A 23922-nucleotide genomic window follows, 5' to 3' on the forward strand; every position below is an offset into this window, starting at 1 on the left:
CTTGAAAAGGATCTTACTTCTGCTACAGCATGGGGCTCTCAGTGGCTGGTGAACTTTAATTCAGATAGAACTCAATTTTTTTCAGCCAATTGTCATCGCAATAATTTAGATCTTCCTATATTTATGAACGGTGATGTACTCAATGAGTCACCTACTCTTCATCTTCTAGGATTAACTCTTACTTCCAATCTTTCTTGGAAACCATATATCAAATCAGTTGCAAAATTAGCATCTGCTAAGGTTGCATCTCTTTATCAAGCTCGTCACTTTCTTACTTCGGATTCTATTCTCTATCTCTATAAATCTCAAATCCGGCCTTGTATGGAATATTGTTGCTATATCTGGGGGGGATCTTCTAATGATGCCCTTTCTCTTTTAGACAAGGTGCAAAAACGCATTGTAAACATAGTTGGACCTGCTCTTGCAGCCAACCTCCAACCATTATCACATCGTCGTAATGTTGCTTCTCTTTCTCTTTTCTACAAATACTATAATGGGCACTGCTCTAAAGAGCTAGCGTCTCTTGTGCCATCTACTAAAATTCATTCTCGTGTTACTCGTCATTCAATTAAGTGTCATCCTTTTTCTGTGACTGTTCCTAAGTGCTTAAAAAACGCTTATTCGTCTAGTTTTTTTCCTCAAACATCAGCTCTTTGGAATTCGCTTCCTTCATCTTGCTTTTCTGACTCATATAATTTGCAATCTTTTAAGTCGTCTGTCAATCGTTATCTTGCTCTACAATCTTCATCTTTTCTCTTTCAGTAACTTCCAACTTTAATTAGTGGCTGCTTGCAGCCTTGATGGAAGCGAGATGTTTTAAAAAAAAATATATATATATATATCTATATATATATACATACATATATATACATATATATATATATATATATATATATATATATATATATATATATATATATATACATACATACATACATACATATGTATATATATATATATATGTATACATACATATATATATATATATGTATGTATGTATGTATGTATGTATGTATGTATGTATGTATGTATGTATGTTTTTAAGTCTTTCCGTGAAATCTATGTGACTGCATTCACAGGCCTCTGAACACACCATAAAATTGTATATTGTATTATTTTTTATAAATAAAATACCAGAGCAATTTTTTAATGTTATTTATTACATCATGATGGATTTTTTAAATTGCCTTATCTGACATTCTAAACAAGTGTACTAAACTGACCTTCTAAACAACTGAACTAAAAAAAAGAAAGAGTGGATGTTCTTATATTCCTTTTCAACTTATGTGAAAACACAACAGTTAAGAACACTATTCAAAATCGGCATTCTTTCACATTTTTGTTTTGGCCTTGTTTCCCTCTTTTTCTAGATAAAAAGTTTTTACAAAAATTTTTTTTTTATAAAAATACTTTTTATTTAGAGCTGTTATAAAAAAAAACTGTGTAAAAATCTTATAATGATTGTCTCCATTTTTTGTTTTTTTAAGAATAATCGTTCATTGTAAATAAGAATGTGATGAAAAAATGTAAAAAAAAATCAACTTTGTAAAAATGTTTCACAAACTTTTTTAAAAACATGTTTTGGAAATGGCTCATAATTCTTGTGTAAATAATGACCTAATATCTTAAGGTACTGACAGATTAAGGATTTTTAAAAACTTTATGACTTTAAAAACTTTTAATAAGGTTGTACAACACCTTATAAGAATAAAGTTGGAACAACTTTTCAGAATAATTTTTGAATCGATGAATGTTAAAAGGGCAGAAGTCCAATAATGTAAACTTTCAGGAAACTAAAAAAAACTGCTCTTCAAAAAAAATTCTCTTCAAAAAAAAAATTATTAAACCATTAACAAAAATTTACTATGGGGAAAAATGCAGTTTTTTTTAGTTTTCTCAAAGTTTTTATAGTTTGACTTCCGCCCTTTTAACATTTACTGATTCATTTATAATAAAAAATATATAAATAATAATATATAAATGAATAATTAAAATAAATAAAAACAAAAAAATAAGCTCTTACATGTTAGTTTCTATATAAGGATTTCAATTTTTTTATTTTATTCTAATTCACTTCCAACAAGGCTGCAAGCAACCACTATTAGGTTGGGAGTTACTAGAAGGAAAAAAAAATAGAGTTAAATAGCAAGGAAATGGTTGACAGAAGACCTGAAAAGTTGTAGGTTGTATGAGTCAGGAAAACATGAAAATGGGATAATTCCAAAGGTTAAAACGTGAAGATAGAGTTCCAAAAGGTTGAAGTGCAGGAAAAAAAACTAGATAAAGTTTTTAGGGACAGATACAGTAAAAGAATGAGACTTTTCTGAATTACAATTCAAATGAGAATGATTTTTAGTTTATGGAACTTGAGATGATAGCTCCTTTGAGCAGCGACCATCGATTTTTGATCATGACATATTTGTAGAAAAAAGAAAAAGATGTAACTTTACGACAATGGGAGAGAGGCTCAAGCTTGGCAGATAGAACAACTATGTTTATAATACGTTTTTGGAACTTGTCTAGAAGAGAAAGAGCATTATTAAAAGAACAGATCAGATGGCAACTCTTAAATACGATTTTCTAGTACGTCCTGGATGTGAAATACAGCAATTGCGTCCCAATGCCATACCCTCTATTTTCAATTTTCCAAATCATTTAGTTCTTATCAGGTGACAATATACATGAACAATATACATGAACCAGAACATAAAAATACCATTGCTAAACAAGCTTTTTTTTTTCAGCTTCTGAAAAAAAAAAGTTAAGTCTTTACAAGAAAATTTGCATCACAAATCAAGGATTAGACCATAGATGGTACCACAAGATTAATAGTTTATCTCAAGTTATTAAATTTTATAAAGACAAGAAGTAGATTTGCAAATACATAGTGAACTTTTTAATGACTTACAGCTAAAATGTTTACAAAAATTTTTGTGGCTCTCTTTTTAAATTTTCAATTTCATTTGTAAACAGTTTAGCTGTAAGTCTTGAAAATTTTTCAGGACTTACAGGTAAAATGTTTACAAATGAAATTGAAAATTTAAAAAGAGAGCCAAGAGGCAGACAGCATTGAGAAGAAATTAAAATGTTTGCTCTGTTCAGTTTTATTTAACTATTACGAACAGTGGCACAGTATTTTGCACTAGTATCAAATACCATTTGAACCTTTGTAGTTATTTTATCATCACGTTTAACTGGTCTATGGGATAAATAATGAACTTTTTCAGCATTTAATTTATTTGCACCAAGTTCATTGTCCAAGTTCATTGCACCAAGTTGCCTGCACCAAGTTCATTGTCCAATCGGACATCATCTGTGAGTTTTGACCCTGGTTTTAATAATGCTGTGTTTGATGAATTGAAATTTCGTGCTGAAAATGATGTAATGTATTAAGATGCAGCTTTAATAATGGATTCTATGAATATTAAAGCACGTACAATCTATAATGAACATTCTGGCAAATATTGGGATTGTAGATTTTGGAGGAATAAGTGTGGAATCTGATGACAACATCGCAACCGAAGCAATATCGCAACTGAAGCAATATCGCAACCGAAACAAGCTTGTATTTTTTCTTGTTGGTTTTCAAAGTTATTGGAAATATCCAGTTGGTTATGCACTTATTTATAGGTTGACAGGTTGACAGATTTAAAAGCATTGGTTCAAGCTTATTTGCAAAAGTGTGAATCAAGTAACATTAGAGTAATGAGACTTTTTTCAAACCTGGCCCCGGCAAAACTATAAGATTTAACACAGTTTGATAGCCGGGATTAGAAAAAAATTTATAATACCTTATATATCATAATTTTATGCTTACATTTACTATTTATTAAATACTGGCATATATTTATATACTTTCAAACTCTAATTTATTTCCAACAAGATTGCAAACAACCACTAATAAGTTAAGAGTTACTTTAACATAGAGAATAAGTAAAAATACTAGGAAACGGTTAACTGAAACTTAAAAAGTTTTAGGTTGTATATAAAAGAAAAACATGAAGATGGCTAAGAGTTATATGATTTTTTTGGTGTGCAAGTGAAAAACTGGATTAATAAAAGTTTTTATAGCATAATGGGACAGATACAGTAAAAAGATGCAACTTGTTGAATAAGAAACAAGCAAGAATGAGTATTGATTTATTGAAATAGAGATGGTAGCTTGTTTAAGCATTGGCCATGATTGTATTTGTAGAAAGAAGAAAGAAATGCAACCTTGCAACAATGGGAGACTGGCTCAAGCTTGGCAGATAAAGCAGGTCTAATTACACTTACAATGTGCTTTTAGACTTCTGAGAGTAAAAAAGATTGTTATTCATCAATACAGGAATGCCAACACTATTGCAATGTTTTTTTGCAGTAAATAAATGGGTTTGGTGTCTAATAAAATTGTGGATTTTTAGTCCAGAATTTAAATCCATAAGCCACTGCAAGTCTTAGGCTGTTGCAGAAGAGAGATTGGAAAGTGAAGATTTTTTTTTTCAAGACAAGAAAATTGAGTTGTCAGCAGATATAGCCACTTGATGTAAGATGTAAAGTTTTCATGAAGATTGATATTGTAGATAAGAAACAATACATGATAGAGCCTTGCAGTACCTTTAAAGTAGCTTGAAATAAAGAAGAGTGTAGGCCTTCAATAATAACTATAATACTGCAGTTAGAAAGATATAGTTTAATAATCTTAAAACCTTTATATAAAGAAACTAATAGCAGAGTGAAGACTAATCATAGGATAGTTGGAGAGGTCAAAGTGTTTTCTAGAGTTTTGAAAAATTGGAAAATTTTTATTTAACACTTTTTAAAAGTTTAGCAAAAATTGAAGAGAGTTCTGGAGCACATTTTTTTAAGACTATGATGGAAATCTTGTCTGAAGCAAAAACTGTAGAAATGTTTAATTGAGAATTAACTTTAGCATTGGAAGCCAGAGTGATTTGGATGTTTAACAATGGGTTTAACTGGCAGAAAGAATATGGTCATTAGATTCAATAGTCAAATTAGAGTAAAATTTTGCAAATAACTCTGCTTTATTATCGGGAGAAGTAAAAAGATCAGACCCATAAATTAGAGATTAAATGTCTGCTTACTTTAGTTAATGAGATTGTTGAAGACTAACCAAAAGGCTCTAGAACTTAATATCTGATATAAAATACAAGGTTTAGTAAATTGAGAATAACAGACCTTAACATCAGACAGGACCTTTTTATATAAGCTTCTTGAAATAATAAAAAGACATTTGTTCTTAAGATGTTCTTGCAAAAAAGAAAGAAAAAAACGATGTTTAATAAAGTAACTGCTCAAGATGGTGTAAAATGTGGAGTAGAATGAGGATAGACTTAAATTGAAGAGAAGGAATAATAGCTTCCAAACTTTTATTCCAGAAGGAATAACAGCTTCAGAGATGCGCTTTATGCATAAATACTATGATTATAAACATATATGTTTGGTATTTATTTAGATGCGCGCATACAATATCCTTTCATATTTGTATAAGCTTTAGTATTTATATGGTGCAGTATTTGCAGAAAGAGAAGATGATCATGATGATGGTAATAATGATTGTGATGATCATATTGATCATAATGATGTATGTATGCAAATATATACAAAATATAACATGAATTTTGAATAAAAAAATATGCTTTAGGATGTTCAAATGTTTATGTAACACTTTGACATTTGATTGAAGTCCAGTAAATATGGATTGTTTACAAAATTGGGTTGTAAATTTGGAGTGACAATAGATCAGTTTTACTCCAAATTTCCCTATACAACTTCTAACATGCTATATTAGATGCATGTCGTATACTTAAATTGGCAAGGAATGCTCTTGCTGATATTGGTGTGTTGTATGATAATTATGTTATTAATACACAACAATCTTACTCTTATCTTACTCTTATGGTTATTGGTTACTCTTATGGTTATTTAATGAGCGAGTATACAAGAATGTTCGAGTTCGATGAACAGCCATTTTTTGAATCATTTTTTAAACTAGAAAAAGAAAATATAAGCATTTTTCAACAAGCTGTGTTATGCTACATTGCAGGGTCTATTGTTTATGATTTGTAATACAGTATTGAGTGCACAATGTGTGCCCAAGCATAAACAACAACTAGAATTATGTCAATGACCACTTTGGCTATGCGAGTACACTACCATTAAGACACTGGCACAGTTTAATTGTACATAAAAATAAAGGAGAGTTTTTCCATCATCCGGTGTTGTCAAACTTTTGAAAAAGCTTTTAGCGTATGTGGTTCAAATTCAACTACAATTACTGGCAGGCAGAACATCAATGTTCTAATCTTGAATGTAGTGTTATGTAAACTTTTGCCTTGTTATTATGTTAATGTTTTTCCAATGCTGGATTATCACTTTGACCGTGATCATTTTTATAAGGACTTACATGTTATTCAGTTGAATAAAAAAATTGCTGCTAGATTTTTAACCATTAGACTCAAAACATTAAGTTAAAAGTATTACTGCAAACTTATTCAAGGATTAAAAGCAGGTTTTCTACAAAAGTCAAACAAAAATGTTATTTTTCTTGGAGTGTAATTGTAGCGATGTGCTTGATAACTCATTAGCAATTTGCTTATAAATCTGTGTCATAATGTGTGACTTATTTATACATCATGATATATTTTTCAATTTTGCTGTACTTAATTTAATGAAAATTCATTTTACAAAATGTTTTACCCTTTATTTTATTTGTGTTAGGAACTTTTTTTAAAAAGCACCTTTTTGTTAAAAGGCTTTAAAAATTTACATATTTTGATTGTTATCTACTTTTAATTGAATATTTTTAAATCTACCTTTTATTACTATACTAATCAGGGATGTGGAGTCCCAAAAAGGACTCCGGGTTTGAAAGTCACAAAAAGATTACTTTATCCTAGCTTTTGGTATCCAGGAGCTCTAAAAATATAAATAAGTTTATGGACTACTAATAGGAAAAAAATTAAGATTTTTAGGTTAAAGGGACAATCCTTTTTTGAGTCCAGAGTCCTTAGGTATAATGGCGGCAAGGACTCGGGGCTTACAAACAATAAGTTTCAAGTCATTAAATCTCATGAATTTTTTTATTATTGCAGATAATAAGTCAACAAACATGTTTAGAGCTTCTGGACACTACAGACTTGGAAAAAGTTGAGATATAAAGCCAGAGTCCTTTTGGGACTCCGCATCCCTGATTATAATACTTTTAACTTTTACTTCTGTTAAAATATAAAAATTTAAATATTTGATTGATGTCTATTTTTAATTGAACATTTTTGAATCTACCTTTTATTACTATACTAATACTTCTAACTTTTAACTTCTGTTAAATTATGCTTTTAATAATAATTAATAGTAAATTTTCATGATTTTAAATTTGCTTTATTAATCATTAAAGGGACCTCAAAATGAAAGTATAGTAAAAATCAATGCTCTATAGATATTTAATTATTCAAATTTCATGACTAATTATTATTTAGATAAATAATTCTCTGTTTTTATAGTCGCGTCTTATGTTTTTGCTGTACCGCCAGGCGGCGAACGCTGGCTTCACTAAGTTATATGCAAAAAGCTGCAAGTCACGCATCAAGTTATATTATTTTGTTTTAAAACCCTGTAAATTAAATACCATTAAAAAAGCATTATTTTGTCACATGACACAAAACTCACAGATCAATTAATAGAGGTCATGACATATCTATATAAATGTTTAATTTAATTTAATTTTTTATTTAAATTTCAGTTAAAGAAAGGTAAAAATATTAATGTTGAGTTGTATTGAACTTTAATTTTTTGTAATTGTGAATTTACAGTCATATCATTATGGGTATGTCGTATCATATACAACTATGAATGCATGTTTAGATAACATCTCTGATGTCATACTAAAAAAGCCTGCTGCCAGGGGCTTCAGTACATACATTGACTATGTATATTATAGCCTGCTGCCACAAAGGAGTGCTGCTACATTAAATGAGGGTTTGGCATGGGGCAGCAATCTTTTCTTTCATTATTCTTTGTTTTTTTCTTCTTTTAAAAAAAATGCTGTATGCTGTGATATATATATATATATATATATATATATATATATATATATATATATATATATATATATATATATATATATATATATATATATATGTATACTTTGCATATGTGTATAATACTGTGTATTATTGGTAACTGAAACATCAAGATAGTTTAATGTGTTGGTTAAGTCGGCAGATTCCATTGTGTACTTAAAAAAGTAGATCTAAAAATAAACAATCTAGTAGATCTACTCAACAAAAAATACAAAAGTATTCAATACACAATGGAATCTGCCGGCTTTAACCAATACATTAAACTATTTTGATGTTTCAGTTACCAACGATAAAACCGGTACATATAGTTTTAAAATATGTCGCAAAAATGCAATCACAAGCGTTCAAATTAAACCGAACTCATGTCATGACCCTAAAACCGAACTCATGCCATGACCCTAAAACCATAAATGCCATGACGTTTATGCATAATAAATAACATTGATGATAAGTTGTCATTTCTTATTGATGTATTTGTAGAAAGCGGCTATGAGACGAAAAGTCTGGAAAAACTAGTTAAGTCTACGAAAGAAAGTGTTGGCAACAAAAAACATCTCACGAAAAATCAACATTTCTTATGTCTCTAAAAAGATTTGCGTCTTTACCCTGGATCCTTGGAATCAGCCCTAAGTTAAGAAAAGTTTTTAAAAAAGCAGGATATGCACCAGTGTTTAAATGTCCAAAAAATCTCTAAAGTCTACTATGTTCCGAAAATAAACCTACACTACTAGTTAATTCCTATCCAGGTGTTTACAAATTCGAGTGCTCTTGTGGCAAATGTTATGTTGGTGAAACGAGACTAAAGATATCTTTTCAGATATGCCAGCATCAAACAAGTGCACAACAAAGTAAAGAGGAAAATTCAGTTGTAGCTGAACATTCCAAAATTTGCCAAGGAAATTTCCACTGGAATACTTGCAATACCTTAAAAATAGAAACAAATACTTTTAATAGGAAAGTTAGGGAAGCATTGGAAGTACAACACAACAAAAGTACCTTTCGTGACAATGTCGTCTTAATCGGGATGATGGTGATTATGTGACAACGTCATTTTGGAAACCCATGTTCAAGTTCTTACGTCACAAAAACTCTCTTAAAAAACTCTTAAAAAGAAGCTCTTGCAAAGAACATTGTTTTGTAAATTTAAACGGTTTTGTATAATATAGGGGTTTTATTTTTTAAAAACGCTTTTTAATATACTTGATAATGAGGGTATCAATATTCCCTCGAAATATCGTAAAAATAAATATATTTTTATCAAATAGAAATTAATCCATAAAAAGAAGTTTTATTTTAAAATATTTATATATATGTAAATATGCTATAAATATTCTTATAAATTATTTTGTAATTTAAATTTTTTTATTTTTGTTTTATTATAACAAAAATAATTTTTTGATTTAGAAACAATCACTTTAGAAGATATATACACAGTTCTTCCATTTGGTAACACAGCACAGATTGCCCTTATACCTGGAGATGTTTTAAAAAAAGTTTTTGAATGGTCTGTTTCTGGTTTAAATGAGTATGCTGGAAGATATTTGCAAGTATCTGGTACATTAGCATTAGTTTTATACTCTTTGTTATATATTATATATTATTTTTAATATGCGGTAGTAGTGTAGTGAGAGATCTTCACCATGTCCCTGGTAGTTCAAACATATAAACATTATTATGATATTCAACCAAAAAACGACAAGAGTGAAGATAGTCCATTTAAAAGTTTATAAAAGTTGGAAGTGGGGATTTAGTTTTAGGTTTTATTAGGAAGATTGTCAATATAGATGAGAAACAACATGGGATAAAGGATACAACTCTGTGGTACCCAAAAAGGTACTACATACAAAGAAGAATGTTTTACAATAAAGACAAATTTAATACTGCGATTAGAAAGGAAATAATTATTTTATAAACTTTCACACCATATTTGATATATCTAGAGCGATGGCCCTCACTGCATTCATTTAATAAGCGATATAACTTATCTGTTTTTATGGTTTACAAAGCAGCAGCAGACTAAGTGAATCAAAATCTGAACTGCCACAAAATAAACTTGAGAATAAACTTAATAGACTTAAGATTAGACAAGACAGAAGTTTGTTAGTTAATGTCTCAAAGTAAATTATCAATTCAAAACAAAATTTCCCTTTGATTACTTTTTTGGCAAATTCAAGACAATAATTTTTACAATGATGAAAAGATATTTATTTTCAGGCGAGTTATTTTAATGAAAAATTGAAAAAATAGTTCTCTCTATATATACAGGCCTGCACAGAGACTTTGTGGTGCCCAGGGTACATTTTTGTTCAGTGCCCCAAACTTTGGATTACTGGGTATACTGAATTAAGCATGAATTTCACTGTTTATTGTCCGTATGTGTACTATCACATTACAACTTACAAAAAAACAATAATTATTTTTGTATTAACTATTGCTGCACATAAACACTCTTTGAACTTGGTTATATATGATAAATTGAAAATACAAATATAATTTAAAATGAATGGAAATTATATATTTCATCAATAAAATGTTAATTATGAAGACTAGTCAGATCACACTAATTTCACTTTGCTGGCTTTCTTCTTTGCAAAACAAGAGATGATATTTTCGTAAGATAAAGTCTTAGCAAGATCGTTTTCAATTGAAATTGCCATAAGGTTAGCTTTTTTCAGTCATTGTTAATCACAATTTGGATTTGATGAGAGCAAGCTTACTGAAAGAGTGCTCTCCTTCAGCCAGTGAATTGTATTAAAAATGCGAAGCAAAATGCAGATGGAAGGAAATATTGACTGAAGACTTTTCTGGTAGATTCTGTTGAGCAACTTGATAGAAGAAAGAGGTTCTATTTGTCCAAAAATAGTTGTACGCTTCAGAACATCTAGATGATGGATTTCTTCAATAAACTCCTCTTCTTTTACATCACTTACGTAAAGATTTGCCAGGACTTTGCATTTTTCTTTCTAAGTTTTTCATCTTCATTAGTATGAGATGTAAAACACCATATGAATACCCGTTATCTTTTGAGCTGTATCTATTCTGTATCTTATCTGCTGGAGCAGCCTGTCAAGAGCAACATTAAATACATTCACCTCAAAGCCCTTTGATTCGTCTTCATAGAAGTGGGCTTTGTTCATCAACTTGTTATAAAATGTTTTCCTTTTCCTTGTCCTCTCCTTAACAAAATCGTTTTGAAACTTAAACGAAGCTAACCCAGATGCAACCAGTTTTGCTTCTTGGAGGATTTGGGCCAAGAGGAAGGTAGTTGGTCAAGATCATCAATTAGAGTCTTTAAAAGCTTTGTCTGGTCATCCAAAGAAATGCTTTCTGATTGATGAAGGAGGTAGACATCATTGACACATAGGAGAGCCTTGAACCAGAAAGAAGTCAAGAAAATGAATTCAAATGATTGAATCCACTTTTTGAGTGCCTTAACTAAAGTCACTTGATGATCTTTTAAATCAAGTTCTTCAAAAAGTTTGAAGGACTTCAGTATTTCTTTTGGTTGTTTTGACAATGGCCAGACAGCCTCTATGCGTGTAGAGAATACAGTAGAGAATTCTGCAGAATGAATGCCAGTTAGATTAAGACAATGCGCACTGCAAGGCACAAACAAACTTGAGGATTTTTTCTCAAGAATGATGGCCTGCACTCTATTGTATACACCGGACATATTGGCCCCGTTGTCATAAAATGGATTTTGATCCAAAATGTCTTTAATCAGCTTTGAAATGTCAGAACCCTTTTTTTTCTCCAGATTTTCTGCCTTCAGAAAACACTCTTTTACTATCCATTGGTTCTCAGATCCTAGGCAGACAAATCGAAGAACGAAAGTGATTTGTTCCGTATGAGACACGTCCGGAGTTTCATCAACAATAATGAAAAAATAAATGGGTGTGTGGACCTCTTTGATAATAGCATCGAAAACAGTTTTGCTACAATGAATGAGTTAAAATTTTAATTAAAAAAATTTTTTTTTGCATAAAAGCTTTATACAACTTTTTTTCTTCTTTTTAGTTTCTTCTTTTTAGTTTACTGAATTTAGCTTTCTTCATTTCCTCAGAAAAAAACATATTTTATAACAGTTTAACAACAATTGAAAGTTTTGATATGCAATTTATTCACAATTTTTATCAGCCCATAAAATTAAGAAATTAAGAAAATTAAGAAAAATAAAGAAAGCTTGATCGACGTTTATTAAACGTCCTTCAAACGTCGACAAACAAACTATATGGACTAATATAAGTCATTAATCGGTAACCTTGAAAACGCGTTTAAGTTTAATTAAATTATTTAGCCAACAAAAAATTTTGAGTTCTCCAGCTCGAATAGTCCTCTTGCATTCTTGTTTTTTGAAGGGACTGCCCAGTTAGGGCTACCACTAAAAAGGTTATACAAAGATTGGATGTGCCATAAAGAACTCATTTTGAGTTCTCCAGCTTAAATAGTGAGCTTGCATTCTTGTTTCTTATTTTTGGTGTCAAGAAACTTCTTCTAGATGGAACTGAAGTATCTTATTGTGTTTCCCCAACAGCTCAAGGGTGGCTAAAAAATTACCATTGTCATACTCGTTCAGCATGTTTGATGAACCTACAAAAATAATAAAATAATATAGAAATAATGATTACATCTAAGTTAATATTCCAAGCAACATTAAAATTATTTTATGAATATAAACTGCTAACACACCTCAAAAACTTAGATTTCTTGAAGGTAAATGGAGAGTGGCATCCACGACGCAGCAAAAAATTTCATACCACTTAGATACCTCATTTCTTATTTACTTTTTAAGTTCTGAATCGATCCCGGTCTGATTTTTCAAGACTTCAAAAGCTGATTTCCAGAAGATTTAGTGATTTCTGTGTTGAACATTACACTGGTGGCTTTTAATCTTTTCTCCTAGCTTTTGCCAATTATCTTTTGTTCGGCCATTCCACAACAAGAGGAGAGACGGAAATCCAGGGCCAAAATTATGCTTTTGTCCAAAATTAGAGCAGGGAAAACAAACAAAAGCTTTTACAGTTCCACTCCAGATAAGCCAGTCTCTGTTAATTTTCTTTCCATTGAGAGATCTTTTGTTAAAAACAATGGCAGGAACTTTTTTTTTTTGTAGAATCTCTTGGAAAAAGTGCTAAATTTTGAGGTGGTCCATTTAATATGACTAAATCGCGTTCGACTTTGAATAAAACCCTCTTCCACAAAGCCGGATCGTTTCTAACTGCTTAATCACCCAATTGAATTGCCTCTTGATCCTAAATTAAAAAAAGCATTTGAGAGTTGTGGTATGTTTTAATTATCTGCAGATATTAAATATGTTTTTAATATCTGCAGGTTTTTTATAAAATAAGAATGCATCTCAAACTCACCCGATTATCATCTTCTTCAGCAAACCGTTGAAAAATTTGAAGAGGAAGATGGCTTTCTTGGACTCAAAGGTTCATCAACGCTGTTGGTAGCATGGTCTGTCTAAAAAAAAATTGTATTTACTGTTTAGGAATGAAATTATGAATATAAGATTGTGAATAAAAAAATAAAGCTGTTAACGATACCTTGACTACTTGGTTATAAGATGCCTTTTTTTTTTGAACTTTAATGAAGCCACACTCTTCCAGTGTACGTTTGTTCTTGTATTCTTTTACAACTTTTTCTACTGCATTTTTTCTGCCTTGGGACTCTGAATCATGCTTTCGAAAACCGGACATGACGTTTTTACTTTAAGATGTGTTACTTATTTTTAAATAAAATAAACAAGTTTTTCATTAGTTTCAATATGGAATAGAATTTTTTATATAGAATTTAATTCTCTAAGGAATTACAGAGAAAAAGAATTAAATGCGATTTCACAATATCAAATTATTTGGAATTAATGTATTGGAAAGAATATTTGAAAGTGTTCGAATGAGAGTAACTTAACTGAATTATGTAACATAACATTGATAATGTTTTAAAACAAGTCTTTTGTCGAGATAAGTGTTATGTAATTCGAATTTTAACTAGACTTAATTAGGACTTAAATTGGAGCCATTGCAACCAGTCCACAGTGGGCCAGAATGCACTTTTACTGGACAAAATTCATAACTAATTTAATATTAGAGCTATATTCACTAAAATTAGTATGAGTACTAATATGATGTCTGCGCTTTTTATGAAGGTAATATTTTTTTATTTTGTTGCTATGGATACCTTTATTTTGCTTAGCAACAACCTACTTTTGTTATCTGCAGATATTTTTATAAGTGCTATATTCACTAAATTTGGCATGAGTACCAATATGAGATCACACTTCTTACAAAAGTGATAATTTTTTTAATTTAGTTGTTATGGATACTTATATTGCTTAGTTACCGGATACTTTCCTTAGTTACAAAGTGGTAAATTGATATTTGAATATCTTATCGGATTTTTGACCCACCTATATTGAATAAAAATTGAGTATTTAGGTAAATAATGTTTTAGGAATAATAAAAGCAAAAAATAGTGTAAGAAAACGTTATCAATTTTAAATTACATCAAAAAATTATAAAACAATAATATCGTTTGAAGATTGTTTAAGTAATTGTAAAACATCTGAAGGAAATGCTTTATGATTTGTTTGGTGTGATGTTGATTTACGCAATGATGAAATAACAGGATCACTGGAAACTAGGAGTCTATTGATAAGATCAGTATTTGTTGCTTTTCTGGATGTTTTTCGGCTGAAATTTTCGCGATAAGATTTAAAGTCTTTATTTCTAGCCTCTTGAGCTTCCTCTGACATAAGTCCGATGGGTAATGTAAGGCTTTTAATTATGTCATGTCTATGTATCAATACTTTGTGAACTGATTGAGCCATGTAATACCATGGATAAAGGGACACATATAGTCTAAAAGTGTCAAAACAATAATCCTTGAACTTTAAGCAGTCTATTTCATATCCTGAAGAGAGCGTTACCAAGATTATGTAAAATCTGAATATAAGGTTTTGGTCAATACCCAGAATTTCAGCTGTTTGTTCGTATGCTGCAATAGCGCGCCTTGAGGTATTGCCATCATTACTTGTTCCAGAACCACCACTTTTAGGGAAATCAACAACAAGTCCCATTTTGTTCATAAAATCAGACTGAATCTTTTGTTTAGCTACAGATGCCTTTTCTTTGTGTTCTTTAGATCTTGCTTGCCACTTTCTTGTTTCTTTTTTATATGCAATGTGCAATAACATCTCAAAAAATCGAATCCTTGCATGAAGACTGGAAAGACCATATTTGAACTCTCTGTTAGTATAATCTATATTAAGGATATCAAGACTATTCATATTTTTTGGAGAGACACCACACACTGAACAGCATTGGTATGAGTTATTTTTTTCAGATAATATTGTTTGAACCTTCCCATCAATCATTGTAAGTTCAATAATACAATTCACTTCAATAGAAGATCCGCAAACCTCTAATAAAATCATACCCAAGCTTTCTATCTCACTTTTAATGTACTGATCTTCTTCAATCACAGATTCCTTGGATTCCATTTTGTATGCAAATCTTATGGGTCTACAATAGGCTGTGGAGGACGACTTTTGATTTCTCCAAATAGGCACCTTTTCGTTGCTGTTGTTAAATCCAGTCAAATCCAATGGGACAAGACAAGTAATAAATAATGATTCTTCACGCTTTAAATCTCTGTTAATGTCGGGTTTTGATAAAACTTGTTTATAAATGCTTTGGCCAGTAGTACCATCAAAACCAGCCTTACACGTTAGTGTCATTGTTTTTATTGCTTTGTCGTTCAATATCAAGTGCCTTAGCACAGGTTCCTGAACTGCACAGATTCTGTGCAAAGTATGAGTCATTAAATCTTTTAAAGGAACTGAAGCTGAATAGTCCTCCACTGTTATGTTTGCAGGATAACATTTCAATTTTGCATCTCTGACATCATTGTAAGCGGGGTAGATGTTATATTCTTTCTCCAAGGCTCCGCTTCTAATCAATTGATAGGAAGCTTTTGTCAGACTTGCATCAATTATTAAAGCCAGTGCTTCGTCTGCTGAATATTTAGTTGCTTTATCTGTATTTGATATATTTAAAACATTCTTGGCAGCAATAACAACAGATTCATCTCTAAATTTTTTATTAGCAGCAAAAAATAATTCATTGGATGAATGAGATTCAATTAAACAAGATACACGCCGTTTTTTAGTTTTATTAGAACTATTATCAAATGCAACTGGTTTTCGACCACGTCTACTTGCAGTTGGTTCATTGTCTTTTTTTCTGACAATTAAATATTCATTAAGCCAGTTCACAAACTTCTTTTCAAAATTTTTCACAGTATAGTTTGCAGATTTCCACTTTTTTTTATACAAGTAAACAAATCGTTGAACAGCATGTCTAAAATCAACGTTTTTAAAATCAGCAAATTTTGGCTGAATAAATTTTAATATATCTTCAGTAATATTTTGTTTTGAAATACTAAGATTGTTTTTTTGGAGAAAATTATGAATATCTAAGTTTAACAAAACCATATCTAAATAATTATTGTAACAAGTATTTTGTATTTAAAAGTAAAATGTTATAATATATATGCCGCCTGGACTACTAATACTTGTTAGTAATTAATTTACTACAAGTGTTAGTAATTAAAATTAAAAGTAATTAAATTACTGTCAGTGTTAGTAATTAAATTACTAACAACTACCGAAAATATGTTGTTGCTATGTTATGCAAAGTAAGGTATCCATAGTAACCAAAAAAAGTTTAACCTCATAAGAATTCTGAATCTCATTTTAATACATACCCCCAATATTGTGTATTTAGCGCAAGTAAAATACTGTTAAAACAACGTTAATGTAAAAATGAGTTGTTGCTATGCAAAATTTAGTACCATAGCAACCAAGTTAAAACATACATAAAATCTGAACGGGGATTTAAGGGGACGAGCAATCAATTAAAACTCGATTGAAGCATCATATAGCTCAAATAAATATAAGACAACACATGGCAAATTGTGGTAATTATTAGTTATTGTGCGGCAAAAAATAAGTTTCTTAAGAAATTTTTTTTTTAATCTGTGATTTTCAAAGTATAACTGAGATAACATGCTATGACAAATTTATTTTACACATTGGTTTTTCTTATCTCTAAATACTCTAGAATAACATGTACTATTTTTTTGTTTCAAAAACGTAGATGTAATTGAAATATAACACAACGTTGATGTCACCGTTAATTACTTATTTATAATTTTTTTATTTTTTTATTTATCTCAATATTCAAATGCTTAGAGTCCTGGTAACTAAGGGATTTAATATAAATAAATTATCAATAGATTTCTCCTAATATATGTAGATACTAAAATTAAATAGGTTTTCAAGATTAGACAACTAAAATTTTTCCCATTTTGTCCACCTACTGTGGCCCACTGTGCAGTCCTTCCACGCAGAAAAAATAAAAATTGTAGAATTTCCATTTAACTTAACCTAAATTTCAATTTTATTTCATGTTATAAAATTCTAAAGATCTTACAAAAATTCTAAAGATCTTACATTACTAAATATAATTAAATTACTAAATTATAAATATAAATTAAATTACTAAATTATAAATATAAATTAAATTACTAAATTATAAATATAAATTAAATTACTAAATTATAAATATAAATTAAATTACTAAAATTCTAAAGACCTTACAAAATATCTTACAGAATAAGAAAAAAAACCTATTTTTTCTTAAATTTTTTGCTTAAAACTATGCAAATAATCTTCCTTTTTTTTTGCCGTTTGATAATTTGCCTGTTTGAAAGTTTGCCGTTTGATAAATTTACTATAAATATATACTATATATATAAATTTAGGTCGGAGTAAGAAGAAGTCATAAACTGTCTTATCACCGAGCTCCGTTTACGTATTGTCTGTGTTTATATAAAAGCAAATATATACATAATCCAGCCATTGGAATTAGAGTCGGCATTTGGTTGCATGTGTATGTGTGCCAGGCTAAAATGTAGCCAGTGCCTCCCCTTCCTCCCTCTGTGGCCCTGGGTGGCCCTATATATATATATGTATATATATATATGTATATATATATATATAAATATATATATATATATATATATATGTATATATAGTTATGGTTGGAAATGTTAAGGCAGCTGCATGAAGAGGAGAAAACTAATTCTAAATTCTTTCTTGTAACCAAAACGAAAAAATTAAAGTTTTTAAATATGAATCTAAATATTTATATGTGTGTATGTATGTATGTGTATGTATATAATGTATATATATATATATATATATATTTTTTTTTTTTTTTTTTTTTTTTTTTTTTTTTTTGTTATTTCACCTCCCCAAGGCCCAGAATGCCACTACAGATGAGGAGGCTACTTAATTGTGGTTATAACCCTCTCTCAACTCTATAACTCCGAAACACGAACCTTGACGAACAAGGCCGCTGCGCGGAGAAACAAGTTGAGCGCGGTACTACCAGGGACGTGGTGGGGATCGAACTCGGAACCTCTCGCTTATAAAGCGAGCGCATATATATATATATATATATATATATATATATATATATATATATATATATATATATATATATATATATATATATTAGGGATATGACTTTTTAATTTTTTTTCAAATAAAATGTTTCCTGTATCATAAATCGATGAACTTTTACCTAAAATCATGAAAAAAGGCCCAAATAGCTTTCTGCAACAAAAAAAGGTCACCCCCAAAATAAAAATTTGATTTACCATTTTTATACATTCATTTTTGACCGATGTTTTAATCTTAAGCTTAATTCTCAGCTTAATTCTATTTATTTCATTATTTTGTTATGAATTTATAAATATAACGCCACACGTTACCATGGCAACGAAACGGCCGTGTGCCGGCAAATACTTGGAATTGTTATGTGATGACGTCATTGTGTTACCACGGTGATATAGACGACTGTAACAGACTGTAGAAGATTATAGAACTTAGTAGAACATTCTGGAAGCTCTAAATAATTATATAAGCGAGCTGCTGTCAGAGCTCAGTGTTGATAATGTGAATAGTTCTATGAAGTACTCTGCGTGTAACTGAGCTAATAAGGAACTACTGTAGCGAACTAAAGACGCTGTAAGTGTACGAAGTATAAGTAGTTGTAGCATTATCGTTAGGATACGGACTGGATTATCGAACTGTTATCAACATTGACTGGATTATCGAACTATAATTGGATTACTATACAGTTAAAGTATTTTATTAATTAAACGACTTTATTAAACGGATATTTACGCTCAGCTATCCGTAAAGTCGTAACAATATTATATGATGTCTCACAAGAAAAGTCATACCACAGTAACAAAGAACAAGAAGACTTGGACTAAAAATTTGGTGAGATTTCAAGAGTCACACAGAAGAAGAGGAAGCGTGGCTGTAGAAGAACATTCACTCGATGAAAAATCCAGAATACCACTTCAATTGCAGATCGTAGGAAGATACCAGTTTCTCGGAGCATATGTTAAAGGAAGAAAAGAACGAATAGACCAAATTTCTAAGGAAATTACAAAATTGTGGGACAATAAACTGAATTTTCCACGTGTGTCTGATCAAGTGATAAGAGCAAAGCTTATGAAGGTGCTGAAGGTCTATGATGAATGTGTCAAGCGTGGAAAATATGATGTTCTCAATGCATTATTTGACATCACGAAAGTGAATGGCCAGTGGTTATCCTCGGAAGATAAACGTCTATACCACCTACAAAAAGAAAGTAAAGGACAGGTGGGGTACTCAACAGGACAAGTGGCAAGTAAAGAAACCATTCACCCTTCCAAGAGAAGGAAAGTCCAGTCTGGAACAGCAATACCTTCCACATCACAAGTCCTGTCTACCACAGACAGTGGTACTGAATCTGAAAACTGCAAAAGTAAGAGTGAAGATGATGAAGACGACGACGGTGATAAAGACGATGATGAGGACACTCAGAAAAAAACTAGAAAGCACTACAAAAGTAAATTTGCTGTAAGTGTGGTTACATCAAGTGGAGTTTCCACAAAGAAAGCTGCTAAAATATGCAATGTATTATCACAACAAGGTATTGATATTCCAACTCCAAGTCAATCAGCAATTTACAAGTCCATATTCAAAGAGGCAGGTAAATTAAAAAAAGAAATGATACAACAACTTAAAATGGAACAGTGGTCCTTACACTTTGACGGCAAACGAATAGATGATAAGGAATATCAGGTAGTTGTACTTCAGAATGAAAGAACTGACGTGAAACTTGATGCACTGCGTTTAAAAGATGGCAAAGCTGAAACTGTTGCTGAAAAAATTGCCAAACTTATTGATGAATACAATTTGTGGAATTCAATTAAGATGATCATTACTGATACAACAAACGTCAATACTGGGAAGAGAAATGGAGTTGTTGTGAAGTTGCAACGTATGTTTAAATTAAAGGGTGTCACAATACCACAATTTATCGGTTGTCAGCATCACGTACTAGACAGGATTCTCCGTCTGGTGATGGACGAAGAACTTGGGGGTGATACCAAATCTCCAAACATTGAATACCCATTTGTGTCTGAACTGTTGAATAAGTATGATGAACTGAAGGATAAGTTTGTGAATGGAACTGTAGAAATTCTTGATAAATCAGGGTGGAGAGACGATATGAAGTTTTTGTACCATTTAACAAGAGTGTTTAGGTTCTATGAAGAACAAAGAAACTTCCCTCTGATTCACTTTCAGAACATTCCTAATATGAGCAATGCCAGATGGAACTCAAGAGCCATTCTCGCCATTCTGGCGTTCATTCTTATGCCTGAAGCGAGAAAGAATTTGGAGAAGGTTTGCAGGTTCATTTCATATGAGTGGGCAGAACATTGGTTTAGTAGTCAAAAGTACAATGACAATGACTTCAAGAATTTATCTGATGTATTGAAGCCTTACAAAAAGGCATTGCAGTCATTCAAAAATCACTGGAAGAAAGAGCCATCCGTCATCGACATACCACGAAGTAATCAGATAGCTGAACGTGCAATCAAGGTGATGCAAGACCTGTATGCTTCCTGCAGAAAGAAAGACAAACTGCAACTTCGATTCATTCTAAGTAATAAGCGCTAGACTCTTTATGAGACGTGAGCATCATGTGACCCATGTACTAAACACAGTAGGCCTATAGACACAGACAGTTATGTATATTGTTGTACTAGACGCTTTGATACTGTTAATTTTGTAATACTTGTATAATTATATATCACATAATGTTTTTTGTTATATCACAGTACATGTTGCATAAATAAATAAAATAACAACAGGAGTATGACTCTTACAACATCTTCAGCCTTTAATATTCATTTACTGTACAAAAGTGTACCTATTGAAAATTCGATTTTTTGGTTTTGGGGTGACCTTTTTTCAAAATATGTCAAAATGAAACATCTATTCGTTCTTTTTACATAAAAGTTCATTGAATTACGATACAGGCCTAGTAGGTTGCAAAAAAGTCATATCCCTAATATATATATATATATATATATATATATATATATATATATATATATATATATATATATATATATATATATATATATATATATATATATATATATATATATATATGTATATATATATATATATGTATATATATATATATATAATATATATATATATATATATATATATATATATATATATATATATATATATATATATATATATATATATATATATATATATATATATATATATATATGAAATAATAATTTTGTTATTATCATTATTATTACAGTAAAAACTGAGATTTTATTGTGCATTAGATGAAGGCGGTGAGGCTAGGGTTATTGCTCTCGACACATCTAAAGCTGTCGACAAATTTCAACATGCTGGTCTTCTTCATAAGCTTGCTTCATATGGTGTATCTAGAAAAGTTTTTGAGATTGTCGAATCGGTTCTTTCTAACCGCTTTATTAAAGTCATTTTCAGTAAATTTTAGCTCAAGGCTCTATCTTTGGTCCTATTTTGTTTCTTATCTACATAAATGATTTTCTTGACAATCTTACATCTATAGTATTGAAAAGAGAAGAGCAGTCGATCTTGAATCTGATCTCACTTTTGTAACAGATTAGGCTTGCAAATTTTAACTCCAACAACACTCAGTTATTTACCGCAAACAACTATCAAAAAACTCTTAACATTCCTATTTTAATGAATTCCAATCCTCTCACTTCTTTATGTCTTCTTGGATTATTGTTTACTACTGACCTTTCATGAAAACCATATATACAATTGATTGCTAAATTAGCATCCGCTAAATTTGTTTCTCTTTATCGTGCTCGCTACTTTCTTACTCCTGGTTCTATTCTCTACATCTACAAATCTCTTATTCGTCCCTGTATGGAATACTGTTGTCATATTTGAGCTGGTTCTTCGAATGACGCTTTTTCTCTTCTAGACAAGGGCCAATAACGAATTGTAAACGTAGTGGGGCCGCTTAGCTTGAGCCTCTTGAACCTCCCATCGTTTTAAAGTTATCATCAGTCATCAGTATCATAGTTGCTGCTCAAAAGGAGCTATCATCTCTAGTTCCATCAAGTAAAACTTATTCTCGTTTGACTCATCATTCAACTTAGTCTCATTCGTTTGCTGTATCTGTCTCTGCATGCTCTAAAAACTTTTATTCGTCTAGTTTTTTTTTCCTGTACTTCAAGCCTTAAGAATTCTTTCCCATCTTCATGTTTTCCTGACTCATACAACCTTCAACTTTTTAAGCTGTCAAACGTTTCCTTACTCTTTTACTCTATTCTTTTTTTCCTTATTTTTTTCCTTTCTTTGTTGTGGTACAACTACTTATCTGCCCAAAATTTATGCAATAGTGTTTACATATAACTATATAATCTTTTCATTTTTAATTGTTTACGATTATAAGACAAACTAATCGTGTCTAACCGTACCCGTAACTAATCGTGTCTCTAATCGTGAATCAATTATGTTAAATATAAAGTTGTGCAAACTCTTAAGATTTTATCTTTGTTTGTTTGTTTTCAAATAAATTGTTTCTCACACTAATTTATAGGTATTCGAATGAGATACAATTCTAAAATGCCAGTGGACAAACGAATCATTGAATTACTGATATCGTGTCGTAAATGCTCATCAGGATACGAACCAGTCGACGATAAAAAAATTTATAAGGTATAAAATACTTTGAGAAAGCTTCTAAAAAACTTCAACGCTTTCGAAAATATTTGAAAAGTTATGTACCAATTTTTTGAAAAGTTTTTATTTTTGAAAAGTTATGTACCAATTTTTTTTTTTTTTACTATACGTATTGATCGGCACATTTAGATCGTCGCCCCAAATTACATACTCGAAGGCGGTGATGGGTATGAAATGCTAAAATCTGTGTCTAAGCTTGATGGTGGTCAAGATGTTGTTGATCTTGTGACTTCATACATTAAAGAAATTTCACCAGTTAATGTTCAATCAGAAGGAAGAAGTTTAGAACAAACTTTTAAAATAAATTTTGCTTCATCGATGAGACCATATTTAGCTTCTCTTTTTTTTAATGTAATTGTCTTACATTTATTTATGTAGTTATATTATAATTTCATAAATTTACGCGTATATTAAATTAAAATGACAAAACTGTTATGGAGTTAATAAAATCGGTCTAATTTAAGTAGAAATGTGGTGGAGTTAATAAAACATCGCTCTAATTTAAGTAAAAATAGACCTTAAACTTAAAATTTTAGTTTCATTTTCTATTTTCATTACCTTTAGTTTCATCAAACTTCAAAAGTACAAAATATAAGTTACAAAACTTTTACTTTATTTTAAGATTTTTTCCAAATCGAAGACCGATGAACTAAATTA

General features: G+C 30.4%; 1 protein-coding gene across 2 annotated transcripts in view; it reads left to right on the forward strand.

The window, feature by feature from the left end:
• Nucleotides 1-23663, forward strand: part of LOC100201021 (snake venom 5'-nucleotidase) — a 66128-nt gene extending 42465 nt beyond the window's left edge. For both annotated transcript variants that reach the window (XM_065815026.1, XM_065815027.1), the window contains 3 exons: nucleotides 9486-9635; nucleotides 23123-23241; nucleotides 23395-23663. In XM_065815026.1, coding sequence (XP_065671098.1) covers nucleotides 9486-9635; nucleotides 23123-23241; nucleotides 23395-23643 — 518 coding nt within the window. In that variant the 3' untranslated portion in view covers nucleotides 23644-23663. The remainder of the gene's footprint in view (nucleotides 1-9485; nucleotides 9636-23122; nucleotides 23242-23394) is intronic.
• Nucleotides 23664-23922: the final 259 nt, after the last annotated feature.

This window comes from Hydra vulgaris, chromosome 13 (assembly GCF_038396675.1).
Source record: "Hydra vulgaris chromosome 13, alternate assembly HydraT2T_AEP".
In the NCBI taxonomy this organism is placed as follows: domain Eukaryota; kingdom Metazoa; phylum Cnidaria; class Hydrozoa; order Anthoathecata; family Hydridae; genus Hydra; species Hydra vulgaris.